Genomic DNA, 16196 nt, shown 5'->3' with positions numbered 1-16196 from the left:
GACCCTTTAAGTATGATGTAGTGTCCTTCCTCATCTCTTATTATAGTCTGGTTTAAAATCTAATTTGTTTGATAGAAGGATTGCCATCCTAACTTTCTTTTGATGTCCATTAGCATGGTAAATAATTTTCCACCCCCTCACTTTAAATTTGGAGGTGTCTTTGGGTCTAAAATGAGTCTCTTGTAGGCAGCATATCAATGGGTCTTGTTTTTTTTTATCCAATCTGATACCCTGTGTCTTTTGATTGGGGCATTTAGCCCATTTACATTCAGATTAACTATTGAAAGATATGAATTTAGTGCCATTTTATTGCCTGTATGGTGACTGTTACTGTATATTGTCTCTATTCCTGTAAGGCAGGAAGTCTTATCAAGCCCTTTGTTTGGTCCTGCAGAAGTGTCAGCCCTCTACACTGAAGATAGCTGGGAGCTGCTTCTAAATTGCTGGCACAGGGTGAAGACAAGAAAGACAGGAGGGGCTCCTGGGTGGCTCAGTCAGTTGGGTGTCCGACTCTTGGTTTGGGCTTAGGTCGTGATCTCGGGGTTGTGAGATCAAGCCCCACATCGGGCACTTCACCTAGTGGGGAGTCTGCTGGAGATTCTCTCTCTTCCTCTCCCTCTGTCCCTCCCTCCACTTGTGTGCACATGGGTATGCACTCTCTCTCAAATAAATAAATGTTAAAGAAGAAAGAGGGACAGGAAAACTTAACCTTATTATCAACTAAAATTCTATTAGTCTTTTTCACTTCTCCCCTGTTCACTTCTACCAATACCCCCATATTGGGGGATTTTTAAGATCCAGGAGCAAAACTTAACAATTTTCTCTGTTAAAATTAATCTGTTCATTTAGGATCCTATCTCTAGCCTGGCAAGCACATTAATGTTTCTGAGTCTATTTAATATATTTGTTATCCCTTCCAATATATTTATGTCATTCACATGTTCAATGCACAAGTGTCCTACATTTTCATTAATAACTTAGATAAAGATAATCTGGAAGACCAAGGACACAGTCCTGCAGCATATCACCAGAAACCTCTCAGCAGGTCAACACATTAATCATTCGTCTTTAGATATGAGTCATTTCAACAGTTTCTAATTTACCCAGTTGTCCTTAACTATAGCCCAACTGCCTCAACTTGTGAGGAAAAAGTGCAATAGATACAGATCGAGAAGCTGTAGGCTTGGAAAGTCATGCCAAGCAGTTTTACACTGTCTGCACTTAGTGAGGATCCATTTAAGAAGTTTAAATGGGGAAGGAGATGGTCAGAGTCTTATCTTAATAGGTCTGTGCAACCTCCTTATATTTGTCTTTCATTAAATGTCCTTCTTTCATCTTTTGAATATATTTCAAAATCTGTATACAAATGCCAAATCATAATGTTGTACACTTTAAATATGTACAGCTTTGTCAATTATACCTCAATAAAGCTGGAAAAAAATCTAAACTTATCAGGTCACTGGAAAGATAATACAAACTAGAGAGATGTCAAAGCAAGATTTGATGGTGTGCCTGCCTGCCCTTCCCTCAGTCCTGTCACCAGGAAAATTTCTATATATCCTTTACATTTAACTTTTAAATCGTCATATCAAATCACATACTTGTACTAAAGTATTTCATCAAAGATAAATACATCTCATTGTATATTTAATATGTTCCATGTCTACCTACAGACTTCCCTTCTCTTTCCCATGAGGATTATTGGCTTTGAGATGTAGGAGTTCTTTTTCTCATAAAGAGTCCTTTGTAGGCCTTATTGGCAGTTAATTCATACCTCCTTTTCAAGAACCTTTTTTTTTTTTTTTAAAGATTTTATCCATTTATTTGACAGAGAGAGACACAGCCAGAGAGGGAACACAAGCAGAGGGAGTAGGAGAAGGAGAAGCAGGCTTCCCTCCGAGCAGGGAGCCCAATGCGGGGCTCAGTCCCAGGATCCTGGGATCATGACCTGAGTCGAAGGCAGATGTTTAACTGACTGAGCCACCCAGGCGCCCCTCAGGAACTATTCTTTAGGTCTTTTTCCTTCACACTTTATTACAAGCAGCTCCTTCACAGATCTATTTTTCTCTCTAGCATTTAGCATTCCTTTCAGTTGACATTCATCAAATGTAATATTTACCATGGGGGGCTGCCTGTCCTCTTGGCACTCTTATATTAGGAGAAATAGTAATTAAGTTTTCACTTTTTCTTTTCCATTTGAATTCATAGGTTCAAACTCCAATGGGAGCTCCTTCCCTGATGGCACCTCAACCCATGATTCATATGCAACCAGGCTTAAGCACCAGCAGCTCTTCTGCTCCATCCACAAGAAATTACGTATGTTTGAACTTCTGTTGCTTAGGGCCTTGGCAGAGATGTATAATCACTGGAGGCAAGACTAGTGTTAGAAGAGTCTTACACTCTATACATCTTTTGTGTACTGTTGGTCTCTCATAGAAGAAAAACTAATGCTAACATTTTCAGCATTATAAAAAGACACAGAACTGTGCAGACCTGGTCCTCTACCAACTTGTGTTGTTAACCTCAACTGGGTTCTGATACCTATTCAGTTTTAGTCTTTTTTTTTTTTTTTAAAGATTTTATCCATTTATTTGACAGAGAGAGACACAGCCAGAGAGGGAACACAAGCAGAGGGAGTAGGAGAAGGAGAAGCAGGCTTCCCTCCGAGCAGGGAGCCCAGTGCGGGGCTCAGTCCCAGGATCCTGGGATCATGACCTGAGTCGAAGGCAGATGTTTAACTGACTGAGCCACCCAGGCGCCCCTCAGGAACTATTCTTTAGGTCTTTTTCCTTCACACTTTATTACAAGCAGCTCCTTCACAGATCTATTTTTCTCTCTAGCATTTAGCATTCCTTTCAGTTGACATTCATCAAATGTAATATTTACCATGGGGGGCTGCCTGTCCTCTTGGCACTCTTATATTAGGAGAAATAGTAATTAAGTTTTCACTTTTTCTTTTCCATTTGAATTCATAGGTTCAAACTCCAATGGGAGCTCCTTCCCTGATGACACCTCAACCCATGATTCATATGCAACCAGGCTTAAGCACCAGCAGCTCTTCTGCTCCATCCACAAGAAATTACGTATGTTTGAACTTCTGTTGCTTAGGGCCTTGGCAGAGATGTATAATCACTGGAGGCAAGACTAGTGTTAGAAGAGTCTTACACTCTATACATCTTTTGTGTACTGTTGGTCTCTCATAGAAGAAAAACTAATGCTAACATTTTCAGCATTATAAAAAGACACAGAACTGTGTAGACCTGGTCCTCTACCAACTTGTGTTGTTAACCTCAACTGGGTTCTGATACCTATTCAGTTTTAGTCTTTTTTTTTTTTTTAAAGATTTTATCCATTTATTTGACAGAGAGAGACACAGCCAGAGAGGGAACACAAGCAGAGGGAGTAGGAGAAGGAGAAGCAGGCTTCCCTCCGAGCAGGGAGCCCAGTGCGGGGCTCAGTCCCAGGATCCTGGGATCATGACCTGAGTCGAAGGCAGATGTTTAACTGACTGAGCCACCCAGGCGCCCCTCAAGAACTATTCTTTAGGTCTTTTTCCTTCACACTTTATTACAAGCAGCTCCTTCACAGATCTATTTTTCTCTCTAGCATTTAGCATTCCTTTCAGTTGACATTCATCAAATGTAATATTTGCCATGGGGGGCTGCCTGTCCTCTTGGCACTCTTATATTAGGAGAAATAGTAATTAAGTTTTCACTTTTTCTTTTCCATTTGAATTCATAGGTTCAAACTCCAATGGGAGCTCCTTCCCTGATGGCACCTCAACCCATGATTCATATGCAACCAGGCTTAAGCACCAGCAGCTCTTCTGCTCCATCCACAAGAAATTACGTATGTTTGAACTTCTGTTGCTTAGGGCCTTGGCAGAGATGTATAATCACTGGAGGCAAGACTAGTGTTAGAAGAGTCTTACACTCTATACATCTTTTGTGTACTGTTGGTCTCTCATAGAAGAAAAACTAATGCTAACATTTTCAGCATTATAAAAAGACACAGAACTGTGCAGACCTGGTCCTCTACCAACTTGTGTTGTTAACCTCAACTGGGTTCTGATACCTATTCAGTTTTAGTCTTTTTTTTTTTTTTAAAGATTTTATCCATTTATTTGACAGAGAGAGACACAGCCAGAGAGGGAACACAAGCAGAGGGAGTAGGAGAAGGAGAAGCAGGCTTCCCTCCGAGCAGGGAGCCCAGTGCGGGGCTCAGTCCCAGGATCCTGGGATCATGACCGGAGTCGAAGGCAGATGTTTAACTGACTGAGCCACCCAGGTGCCCCTCAGGAACTATTCTTTAGGTCTTTTTCCTTCACACTTTATTACAAGCAGCTCCTTCACAGATCTATTTTTCTCTCTAGCATTTAGCATTCCTTTCAGTTGACATTCATCAAATGTAATATTTACCATGGGGGGCTGCCTGTCCTCTTGGCACTCTTATATTAGGAGAAATAGTAATTAAGTTTTCACTTTTTCTTTTCCATTTGAATTCATAGGTTCAAACTCCAATGGGAGCTCCTTCCCTGATGGCACCTCAACCCATGATTCATATGCAACCAGGCTTAAGCACCAGCAGCTCTTCTGCTCCATCCACAAGAAATTACGTATGTTTGAACTTCTGTTGCTTAGGGCCTTGGCAGAGATGTATAATCACTGGAGGCAAGACTAGTGTTAGAAGAGTCTTACACTCTATACATCTTTTGTGTACTGTTGGTCTCTCATAGAAGAAAAACTAATGCTAACATTTTCAGCATTATAAAAAGACACAGAACTGTGCAGACCTGGTCCTCTACCAACTTGTGTTGTTAAACCTCAACTGGGTTCTGATACCTATTCAGTTTTAGTCATTCATTCAGCAAACCTAACTGTCATCGGTGCTGGAGAGGTGGATAACTCAGCCTGGAGATTTCAGGAACAACTTTCCAGAGAAGTGATACCTAAGTTGATTGCTAAGATTTAAAAATAGATGGCCAGATAAACATATAAACAGAGAGGAAAGCACAAAGCACCATGAGAGATCAAAGGAGGGAATGATTAGGTCAGGGATGGAAGGTTCCAGGGTAAGGGGTATCACACGATGGGGAGGATTTCAATCAGTAGATGCATAGATAATAGAAGTTTTGCATTATAGGCAGAGAAAACAGTGTGGGCAGAGAAGTGGATGCAGGAAGTGAAAATGTGGATGAATGTAGCTGAAGCATGTGGCAGACCATGTCATGGCCTCAGAGTATTGTTCTCTAGAAGTCTTTACAAGATGTCTTCCTTCAGTCTTTAGGTGTTGTATTGGGGCCCTGGGGTCCTGAATGCTTGTTTTAGGAGGGCTGACAAAGCTTTGGGTATTAGATAATAAGATTGACCAGAGTTTTATGTAAAAATAGCTGTAATTTATTTTAGAACCACAAAGAAAAATATGTAGAAATAATAAAAGATTTACATATCTGTCTTTCTTTCATGCAGACACAATCCATGTAGAAGTACCAAAGCAGAAAGGTTCAGATTCAGAGCTGAACAAAGGTGATGATCTCTCTACAGCCTGAACTGAATCATCCACAACTTCCAAGTAAAATAAACATTCATTTGAACATTCAGTACTGTTGAGATTCTTCAATTCAATGTTTTGGAGGTGATACATTCTACTTCTCTTGTTTTAATAGTTATCCTTGAAATGTTACCCTGAAAAATTATCAAATTATCACCCAAAAACTAAAGTTAGTATCTTAATCTCCCCTCCCAAATAACACAAGGACCTTAGAACACTTTTTTTTTATTATGTTAGTCACTATACAATACATTAGTTTTTGATGTGGTGATCCACGAGTCATTGTTTTCGTATAACACCCAGTGCTCCATGCAGTACGTGCCCTCCTGAATACCCATCACCAGGTTAACCCATCCCCCCACCCCCCCCTCTTCTCTAAAACCCTCAGTTTGTTTCTCAGAGTCCACAGTCTCTCCTGGTTCGTCTCCCCCTCCGATTCCCACCCCCTTCATTTTCCCCTTCCTTCTCCTGATGTTGTCCCTGCTATTCCTGATGTTCCACAAATAAGTGAAACCATGTGATAATTGACTTTCTCTGCTTGACTTGTCTCACTGAGCGTCCTCTCCTCCAGTCCCATCCATGTGGATGTAAAAGTTGGGTATTCATCCCTTCTGAGGGCTGAGTAATATTCCATTGTATATATGGACCGCATCTTCTTTATCCATTCGTCTGTTGAAGGGCATCTCGGCTCTTTCCATAGTTTGGCTATTGCGGACATTGCTGCTATGAACGTTGGGATGCATGTGGCCCTTCTTTTCACTACATTTGTGTCTTTGGGGTAAATACCCAGGAGTGCAATTGCTGGGTCATAGGGTAGCTCTATTTTTAATTTTTTGAGGCACCTCCACCCTGTTTTCCAAAGTGGCTCTACCAACTTGCATTCCCACCAACAGTGTAAGAGGGTTCCCCTTTCTCCACAACCTCTCCAACATTTGTTGTGTCTTTCCCTGTCCATTTTTGCCATTCTAACTGGTGTAAGGTGGTATCTCAATGTGGTTTTGATTTGAATTTCCCTGATGGCTAATGATGATGAACATTTTTTTCATGTGTCTGTTAGCCATTTGTATGTCTTCTTCAGAGAAGTGTCTTTTCATGTCTTCTGCCCATTTTTTGACTTGATTATTTGTTTTTTGGGTGTTGAGTTTGAGAAGTTCTTTATAGATCTTGGATACCAGCCTTTTATCTGTAGTGTCATTTGCAAATATCTTCTCCCATTCTGTGGGTTGCCTCTTTGTTTTGTTGACTGTTTCCTTTGCTGTGCAGAAGCTTTTTATCTTGATGAAGTCCCAAAAGTTCATTTTTGCTTTTGTTTCACTAGCTTTTGGAGCTGTATCTTGAAAGAAGTTGCTGTGGCCAATGTCGAAGAGGTTACTGCCTATGTTCTGCGCTAGGATTTTGATGGATTCCTGTCTCACATTGAGGTCTTTCATCCATTTTGAGTTTATCTTTGTGTAGGGTGTTAGAGAATGGTCGAGTTTCATGCTTCTGCATGTGGCTGTCCAATTTTCCCAGCACTATTTACTGAAGAGACTGTCTTTTTTCCATTGCATATTTTTTCCTGCTTTGTCAAAGATTATTTGGCCATAGAGTTGAGGGTCCATATCTGGGTTCTCTATTCTGTTCCATTGGTCTATATGTCTGTTTTTGTGCCAGTACCATGCTGTCTTGGTGATCACTGCTTTGTAATATAGCTTGAAATCAGGCAACGTGATGCCCCCAGCTTTGTTTTTCTTTTTCAACATTTCCTCGGTGATTCGGGGTCTTTTCTGATTCCATACAAATCTTAGGATTGTTTGTTCCAGCACTTTGAAAAATGTCATTGGAATTTTGATCAGGATGGCATTGAAGGTATAGATTGCTCTGGGTAGCATAGACATTTTAACAATGTTTATTCTTCCGACCCATGAGCATGGAATGTTTTTCCATCTTTTTGTGTCTTCTTCCATTTCTTTCATGAGTGTTCTGTAGTTCCTAGAGTATAGATCATTTACCTCTTTGGTTAGGTTTATTCCGAGTTATCTTATGGTTTTTGGTGCTATTGTAAATGGAATCGTTTCTCTAATTTCTCTTTCTGCAGTTGCATTGTTAGTGTATAAGAAAGCAACTGATTTCTGTGCATTGATTTTGTATCCTGTCACATTACTGAATTGCTGTATGAGTTCTAGTACTTTGGGGGTGGAGTCTTTTGGTTTTTCCACATAAAGTATCCTGTCATCTGCGAAGAGAGAGAGTTTGACTTCTTCTTTGCCAATTTGAATACCTTTTATTTCTTTTTGTTGTCTGATTGCTGTTGCTAGGACTTCTAGTACTATGTTGAACAATAGTGGCGAGAGTGGGCATCCTTGATGTGTTCCTGATCTTAAGGGAAAGGCTCTCAGCTTTTCCCCATTGAGGATGATATTTGCTGTGGGTTTTTCATAGATGGATTATGTGAACTTGAGGAATGTTCCCTCTATCCCTATACTCTGAAGAGTTTTAATCAGGAAAGGATGCTGCTGTATTTTGTCAAATGCTTTTTCTGCATCGAGAGGATCATATGGTTTTTCTCTCTCCTCTTATTAATGTGTTCTATCACATTGATTGATTTGCAAATGTTGAACCACCCTTGCATCCCGGGGATAAATCCCACTTGGTCGTGGTGGATGGTCCTTTTAATGTATTATTGGATCCTATTAGCTAGGATTTTGTTGAGGATTTTGGAATCCATATTCATCAGGGATATCGGTCAGAAATTCTTTTTGATGGGGTCTTTGCCTGGTTTGGGGATTGAAGGTAATGCTGGCCTCATAGAATGAGTCTGGAAGCTTTCCTTCTGTTTCTCTTTTTTGAAACAGCTTCAGTAGAATAGGTATTATTTCTTCTTTGAATGTTTGGTAGAATTCCCCAGGGAATCCATCAGGCCCTGGACTCTTGTATTTTGGGAGGTTTTCGATCGTTGCTTCAATCTCGTTACTGGTTATTGGCCTATTCAGATTGTCAGTTTCTTCCTGTTTCAGTCTTGGCAGCTTGTAGGTTTCCAGGAAGGAATCCATTTCATCCAGATTGCTCAGTTTATTGGCATATAGTTGTTGATAATAATTTCTAATAATTGTTTCTATTTCCTTGGTGTTAGTCGTGATCTCTCCCCTTTCATTCATAATATTGTTAATTTGGGTCCTTTCCCTTTTCTTTTGGATAAATCTGGCCAGTGGTTTATTGATCTTATTAATTCTTTCGAAGAACCAGCTTCTAGTTTTGTTGATCTGATCTACTGTGTTTCTGGTTTCTAATTCATTGATCTCTGCTCTAATCTTAATTATTTCTCTTCTACTGCGTGGCTTAGGCATCGTTTGTTGCTTTTTCTCTAGTTCTTTAAGGTGTAGAGTTAGTTGGTGAATTCGGGATTTTTCTATTTTTTTTGAGTGAGGCTTGGATGGCTATGTATTTCCCCCTTAGGACCACCTTTGCAGTATCCCATAGGTTTTGGACTGATGTGTTTTCGTTCTCATTGGTTTCCATGAATTGTTTAAGTTCCTCTTTGATTTCCTGGTTGACCCAAACATTCTTGAGCAGAGTGGTCTTTAGCTTCCAAGTGTCTGAATTTCTGCCAAATTTTTTCTTGTGATTGAGTTCCAGTTTTAAAGCATTGTGGTCTGAGAATATGCAGGGAATAATCTCAATCTTTTGGTATCAGTTGAGACCTGATTTGTGACCTAGTATGTGGTCTATTCTGGAGAAAGTGCCATGTGCACTCGAGAAGAGTGAGTATTCTGTTGTTTTAGGGTGGAATGTTCTGTATATATCTCTGAGGTCCATCTGGTCCAGTGTGTCATTCAAAGCTCTTGTTTCTTTGTTGATTTTCTGCTTATATGATCTGTCCATTGCTGAGAGTGGAGTACTGAGTATTAATAACAATTAACGTATTGTTATTAATATGTTATCAATATGACTCTTTATTTTGGCTAACAGTTGGCTTATGTAGATGGCTGCTCCCATGTTTGGGGCACAGATATTTACAATTGTTAGATCTTCTTGTTGGACAGACCCTTTAAGAATGATATAGTGTCCTTCTGTGTCTCTAACTACAGTCTTTAGTTTAAAATCTAATTTGTCTGATATAAGAATTGCTACCCCAGCTTTCTTTTGAGGTCCGCTGGCATGGAAGATGGATCTCCATCCCTTCACTTTCAGTCTGGATGTATCTTTAGGTTCAAAATGAGTCTCTTGTAGACAGAATATGGATGGGTCTTGTCTTTTTATCCAGTGTGCAACCCTGTGCCATTTTATGGGAGCATTTAGGCTGTTCAGGTTGAGAGTGATTATTGAAAGATATGAATTAATTGTCATCATTGACAATTAATTGACATCATAATTGCCTGTGAAGACCTTGTTTTTATAGATTGTCCCTGTAAATTTCTGTTGTATATCACTCTTGGGGTCTTTCTCCTTTTATAGAACTCCCCTTAATATTTCTTGCAGGGCTGGCTTAGTGGTCACATATTCTTTCAGTTTCTGCCGGTCTTGGAAGCTCTGCATCTCTCCATCCATTCTAAATGACAGCCTTGCCAGATAAAGTATTCTTGGTTGCATGTTCTTCTCATTTGGTACCCTGAATATGTCTTGCCAGGCCTTTCTGGCTTGCCAGGTCTCTGTGGATAGGTCTGACGTTATTCTGATGTTCCTCCCTCTGTATGTAAGGAATCTCTTCCCCGTAACTGCCCTTAAGATGGTTTCCTTTGTTTTAAGATTTGGGAGTTTTACTATTACATGCCGGGGTGTTGGCCTGTTTTCCTTGATCTTGGGAGGGGTCCTCTCTGCCTCTAGGACATGAATGTTTGTTTCATTCCCCAGATTAGGGAAGTTCTCAGCTACGATTTGCTCAAATATATCTTCTAGTCCTCTCTCTCTCTCCACTCCCTCTGGGATTCCAATAATTCTGACATTGGAACGCTTCATGGTGTCACTTATTTCTCTGATTCTATTTTCATGGATTCTGAGTTGTTTTTCCCTTTTTATTTATTAAATGGCCTTCCAGGTCACTAATTCATTCTTCTGCCTCACTTACCCTAGCTCTTACATTATCTAGATTGGATTGGATCTCATTGATAGCATTTTTAAGTTCTGCCAATTCAGCTTTCATTTCTGCCCTTAGAGACTCTATGTTGCCATTAATTGATTTCTCCATTCTAGCTATTGTCTTTACAATTGCTAGCCTGAATTCCATCTCTGACATCTTGGTTATATCTGCATCTATTTGTAAATCTGCGGCGTAAGTCATAATCTCTGAGTCTTTCCTATTTTGGGGATTCCTCCTCCTAGTCATTCTGTTGATGGGTGGTTGAGGGAAGGTATAGAGTCCAAATTATTGACCACCACCCAAGCAAGATGCACCTGTTTTCTAGGGACCTTAGGGTTGCTGGTCTCTTGTTCTCCCTGCCTGTCTTCTGGGGAAAGGGCCTGCCACGCCGTTACTCAGGCAACTCTGTTTGGGCAGTGTTGCCTTGCCCCCCTGTGGCAGGGGATGGGGTCGGTGGGAACCAGGTTTTTGGGGCTTTTGTTCTCTGGTGGCTTTCCCTGGCGGCTTTCTGTGTCTCTTCCGAGAGTCAGAGCAGAAGAGACTGTTTCCAACCCTCTGCCTCAGAGCAGAGAGATCGCAGTCTGTTCTTCAGTGAGCTCTCCAGGCCATAGTCTCTCCGTTTCTGTCTGTGCTGCTATAAACTGCAGCGTCCTGGGTTGTGCGCCCCTCCACGGCGCTCCCAGTCCTGCCTCCAGGTCGGGGCACGTCTCTGCCCTTTGTGCTTCTAAAACTGCCAGCATCCCCCAGTTCGCATGCGCGACCACGCCGCTCCAGTTTCTGTCTGAAGTCCTTTCCCCACCGCTACTGGTCTGCGAGTCTGCGCCCGATCCCCAGCGTGGGAGGTTATCGCTCACCGGTGGTGTAGGATCCCCACGGCCAGGCTCCTTCCCGCTGCCGTTTATCCTCCGATATCTGCCCGTGGAATCACGGCTCCCCACTTCATACCTCAAAACCAACCACCTGGGATCTTCTCTTTGTAGAGATCCAGATCTATCTTCTGACATCTCAGACAGATTTCATGGGTACTCAGAGTGGTCTGGTAGATACCCAGCTCAATTCCGGGGACCAGTTGTAGTAGGGTCCCCTACTCCTCCGCCATCTTTTCCGTGCATCAGACCTTAGAACACTTTAAAGCTACAAGGACATTCCCTCCCAACTTACATACTTTGTGGTCCCATATTTTAGCCCTGCCCCATTTTGTTAGCCCCCCAAATTAAAAGTATTAGACTGGCTGGCTCAGTCGGGAGAGCATGCAATTCTTGGTCTCGGGGTCGTGAGTTCGAGCCCCACACTGGGCATAGAGCTTACTTAAAAAAGAAGGATTAGTATTTATGGAAACAGTTTTTGCTTAGATTTAGCCACATGTTTACAGATTCTTTGTTTGCTATCCCTTCTTGCACTGGAATCATTTCCCTCTTCCTGAAGTACAACTTTTAGAAGTTCATTTAGTATAGTTACACTTGTGATAAACTCAGTTTTTGCTTATCTGAAAATATATTTCTTGTTACTCATTATTTTTAAACCAGATTTTAAATTGATGTATACATACAAGTTCTATAAGCATGCTTTTACAAATCTTTTTGTGGACAAATGTGGATATATCTCTTGGGTAAATGCCTAGGAGTAGAATGGCTGGATCACAGGGTAGGTGTTTGTCTAAAATTAAAACTGCCAAAAGTTTTCCAAAAACAACTGTTCCACTTTATCCTACTGGCAATGTATGAGAATTCCAGGCACTCCAAATTCTGATCAACAATTACTGCTATCAGCATTTTAATCTTGCCTGTTTTACTGGGTTTGTAGTAACATAATATTGTGGTTTAATTTACATCTCTCTGATGACTAAGCAACTTTTTACATACTTATTGGTCATTCCAATCTTTTTTTTTGGTGAAATTCAACTATTTTGTTCATTTTAATGTTTTCTTTGTTTTTGATTATTTATTTGTAGTTATTTATATATTCTGAATATTAATTCTATGTTAGATATATATTCTACAAATAATCTGTCCCAGTCTGTGGCTTGCCTATTCACATTCTTAACGGTATCATTTGGTGAGTAAATGTGTTTCCTAATTTTGAAATCTAATTTATGAAATTTTTCTTTTATGATTAGTGCCTTTTGTGTCATCAGAAATATTTGATTCTCCCAATGTCATGAAGATATCCTCCCATTTTCTTTGAGAAGGTCTATAGTTGTAGTTTTTATGTTTAGATCTATGATCCATCTAAAATACATTTTTATGTTTGGTGACAGGTAAGGGTAGAGATTTACTTTTTCATATAGTTATGTAGTTGTTCCTGCAACATTTGTGAAAAGCAAATTCTTTTCCCCTTGGGTTGCCTTGGTAGATTTCTCAAAACTCAATGACAACAAATTTATGGCTCTATTTTTTACTTTGTTTTGTTCCATTGAGTCGTATCTCTATCCTTAGACCAACAGCACACTGTCTTGATTATGATTGTTTTCTGTAGGTCACAAAACAGTCTTCTATGTTCATTCATATTTTCCAAGGTTGTGTCAGGTATTTGGGTTCTCTGTGAAAATCCCATGAAAATATTACAATCAGCTGATCAATTTCTTTTTTTTTAAAAAGCACCTGAGAATGCTGATTGGGACTACACCGAATCTATAGTTAAATTTGGAGAAAACAGACATATAGAAACATTAGCAATATCGGTGCTTCCAAATCATGAACATGGCATAAGTCTCCATTTATTTATTTAGGCATTCTTTAAATTCTCTCCGTTGATTTGGAGTTTTTAATGGTAACTAGCATATTTCATTATCTAACTACCACGTACTTTATGTTTTTTAATTCTGATATAATGGTACTATTTAATTTCATATTCTAAGGTTTTGTTACTACTATATAGAAGCTCCCACTGCCCTCCACCACCGCTCCATTCCAGTCTTCAGCCCCTCCACCTCCTTAGTCCAACTTCCCTGCTCAATCTCTTCTCTCCTCCTGCATCAGTCATCTTCACAGCCCTCCACCACCTCCCCTTTCCCCAGTCCTGTAGCCCCACCCCATGTCTAGTCCTTCAGCTTCTTCCTGTCCCAGGTCCTCTAGTCCTGCCCCTTCCAGCTTCTTCCTGTCCCAGGTCCTCTAGTCCTGCCCCTTCCAGCCTTCCAAACTCTCTCTTCTATCAGGTCCTCTACAAACACCCCTCTTTCTAGTCTCAAGCCCCACCCACTTTCCTTACTCCCCCAGCACCATTACACCAGTCCAGTCCTCTCCCCAGTTCTCTTTCCCCTCCCCTCTCTCTACTCCAGCAACCTCTCCCATCTCCCCAGTCCTGGAACTCCTCCTCTCTCCCCAGTGCTCTAGCTCTGGCCACTTTCCTCATTCTTCCAATGCCCTCCCCATCATGGTCTCCCCAGGTCTGCAGTTCTGCCCCTCTCCAATCCACCTGCCTCCCACTCCTCAGTTCTCCATCCCTCTGCCTATTTGTTTTTACTACTCCAGTCCTGCTGCAATTCCTATACCTCCAGGCATTTTCCCCTCCCTGTGCAGGTTCCTGCGTGTGTTCAGAGTGGAGGGTGTGTCTCTCCTCCAATATCCCTGTCTCCCTTTCTTCCTTCTGCCTGTATAAACCCCATGTCTCAGAGTTCCAGCCCTGCTCAATGTCCTTTGGCCTCGCCCTCTTTTTTAAAAAAATATTTTATTTATGAGAGAGAGAGAGAGAGAGAGAGAGAGAGAGAGAGAGAATGAGCAGGGGGAGGGGCAGAGGGAGAAGCAGGCTTCCCACCAAGCAGGGAGCCCGATGCAGGGCTCGATCCCAGGACCCTGGGATTATGACCCGAGCCATAGGCAGACGCTTAACCGACTGAGCCACCCCAGCGCCCCATGGCCCTCTTTTTTAATTATGTTGCTCTTCCTTCCTTCTCTGGTCCTTAATCGTTTTGCCTGCCCCTTGCTCCATCTTTATCCTACTCTGCTCTACCCTCTCTCCAGTGTCCTTTCCCTACCCCGTCCCCATCCCCCAGCTCTCAGATAGGTCTCCATTCATCTTACTGCTTTCCCCTCACAGTAGTTTTATTTTGAATTTTATTAGTGTTTGTGAGGTTGAACATGTTTCATGCTTAAAGGAAACTTTTACATCTTTTGGTTAATTTGCCCATTTTTCAGCATGACTTTGTCTATGTGACATAATCTTGCTGAATTTTTTCAAGCTGAATTTACAGTCTGAATTTGCTCTGGTATCATTTTTGCAGGACTTATGTTGTTGTTTTTTTCATAAATGGTCAAATATATTGGCCTTTTCTCTCTTTTTCCCTGGATGAGTCATAGAATGCCTTACACCAAAGTTAAAGGTGGAATTACCCCATATTTTCTTCTGGTACTTACATGATTTAGGGTTTTTAACATTTATTTTGGTAATCCATTTGGAATTTATTCTTGTATATGGTTTGTGATATTAATCTAATTTTAGCTTTTCCCAAATTGCTACCCAGCTGTCACAACACTATTTGTTAAAAAGTCTGTCTTTGTTTCAGTGGTTTGAGATGCCCCCTCTGCGTACTTGTCTGTTTCTGGATATTCTACTTTATTCCACAGGTCTGTCTTCATGAAATAAAGAACACTGGACTTAGGGCTGAGTTATTTGGGTTCTTTCTGCTCTATCCCACGATTTGCTGTGGGATTGTCGCACATTCTGTTCTCCTTCTAGGCCTTAGTTTCATCATCTGTAACATTAGAGGTTCCATCCAGATTATTGGTATTTCTATGCGTCTGTACTAATTAGCACTATCCAAGATTGCCTTATACTGTTAGGAGCTGGAACTTGAGTCATGGAATTGTAGCTTCCCAGGCCTGACCTCCTCCTTGACCTAGTGTTGGGGTAATTGGGGTAACTTTGGGTTCTTCGTTCCCTAGTCCAGGGTCTTACTGCATTTGGTTCATTTCTTTGGCCTTGAAAGGCTTTTCTTTGACCCTTTTCTGATTCTGCTGGTACCTACCATGACAAGGTCACTTCATGTATGTGTTCATAAGGACCAGACTGGAAGGATGTTGGGTGGAACAAGATAATGAAAGTAAAATCATTCGGTTACTCTACTATGTGGCCGGTACATATTAGATATTTTACATGTATAATGTCATTTAATCTTTACAACATTCTTGTTGGTACACCTTTGTTATTCCCATTTTAAAATACTACTGAGGTAGTGTAGTGTCTTCACCTTAAGCAGGATCCATGCCCAGCAGAGCCCACCGTGGAGCCTGAGGTGGGGCTCGATCTCACGATCCTGAGATCATGACCTGAGCCTAAATCAAGTCTGAGGCTTAACCAACTGAGCCACCCAGGAACCCCACAAATGGTTCATTTTTAAGGTTCTTTATAGTTGTCTGTTCACTATCGGCGATGATAGTCCCTCTCAGCTTGGGCTTGTGGGGATTAAACAGCATGACTCAGTGACTGGCACACAGTTAGCTTTTAATAAATGTTAATCACTATTCTTATTACATATGTATCCCCACTAAGTAAGGGAACTAACATCCTTCATTCATAAACGGGCTGCCTCATTGTAGGGTTTGTGTGAGTGGATGAAGGACCGCTTCACTGCAAAGCACTCCAGTGCGAGCAA

At 41.1% G+C, this 16196-nt stretch overlaps 1 protein-coding gene across 1 annotated transcript in view; it reads left to right on the top strand.

The window, feature by feature from the left end:
• LOC148161795 (uncharacterized) overlaps window positions 1-5530 on the top strand; it is a 45275-nt gene extending 39745 nt beyond the window's left edge. Inside the window, exons 15-19 of the mRNA XM_088020565.1 lie at window positions 2209-2316; window positions 2976-3083; window positions 3742-3849; window positions 4508-4615; window positions 5469-5530. Coding sequence (XP_087876691.1) covers window positions 2209-2316; window positions 2976-3083; window positions 3742-3849; window positions 4508-4615; window positions 5469-5483 — 447 coding nt within the window. The 3' untranslated portion in view covers window positions 5484-5530. The remainder of the gene's footprint in view (window positions 1-2208; window positions 2317-2975; window positions 3084-3741; window positions 3850-4507; window positions 4616-5468) is intronic.
• The last annotated feature ends 10666 nt before the right edge of the window (window positions 5531-16196 follow it).

The sequence above is a fragment of the Eumetopias jubatus genome, unplaced genomic scaffold (assembly GCF_037043125.1).
Source record: "Eumetopias jubatus isolate StellerSeaLion01/CBP00866 unplaced genomic scaffold, mEumJub1_p1.0 scaffold_60, whole genome shotgun sequence".
NCBI lineage: Eukaryota > Metazoa > Chordata > Mammalia > Carnivora > Otariidae > Eumetopias > Eumetopias jubatus.
This window is presented reverse-complemented; position numbering and strand designations above follow the sequence as displayed.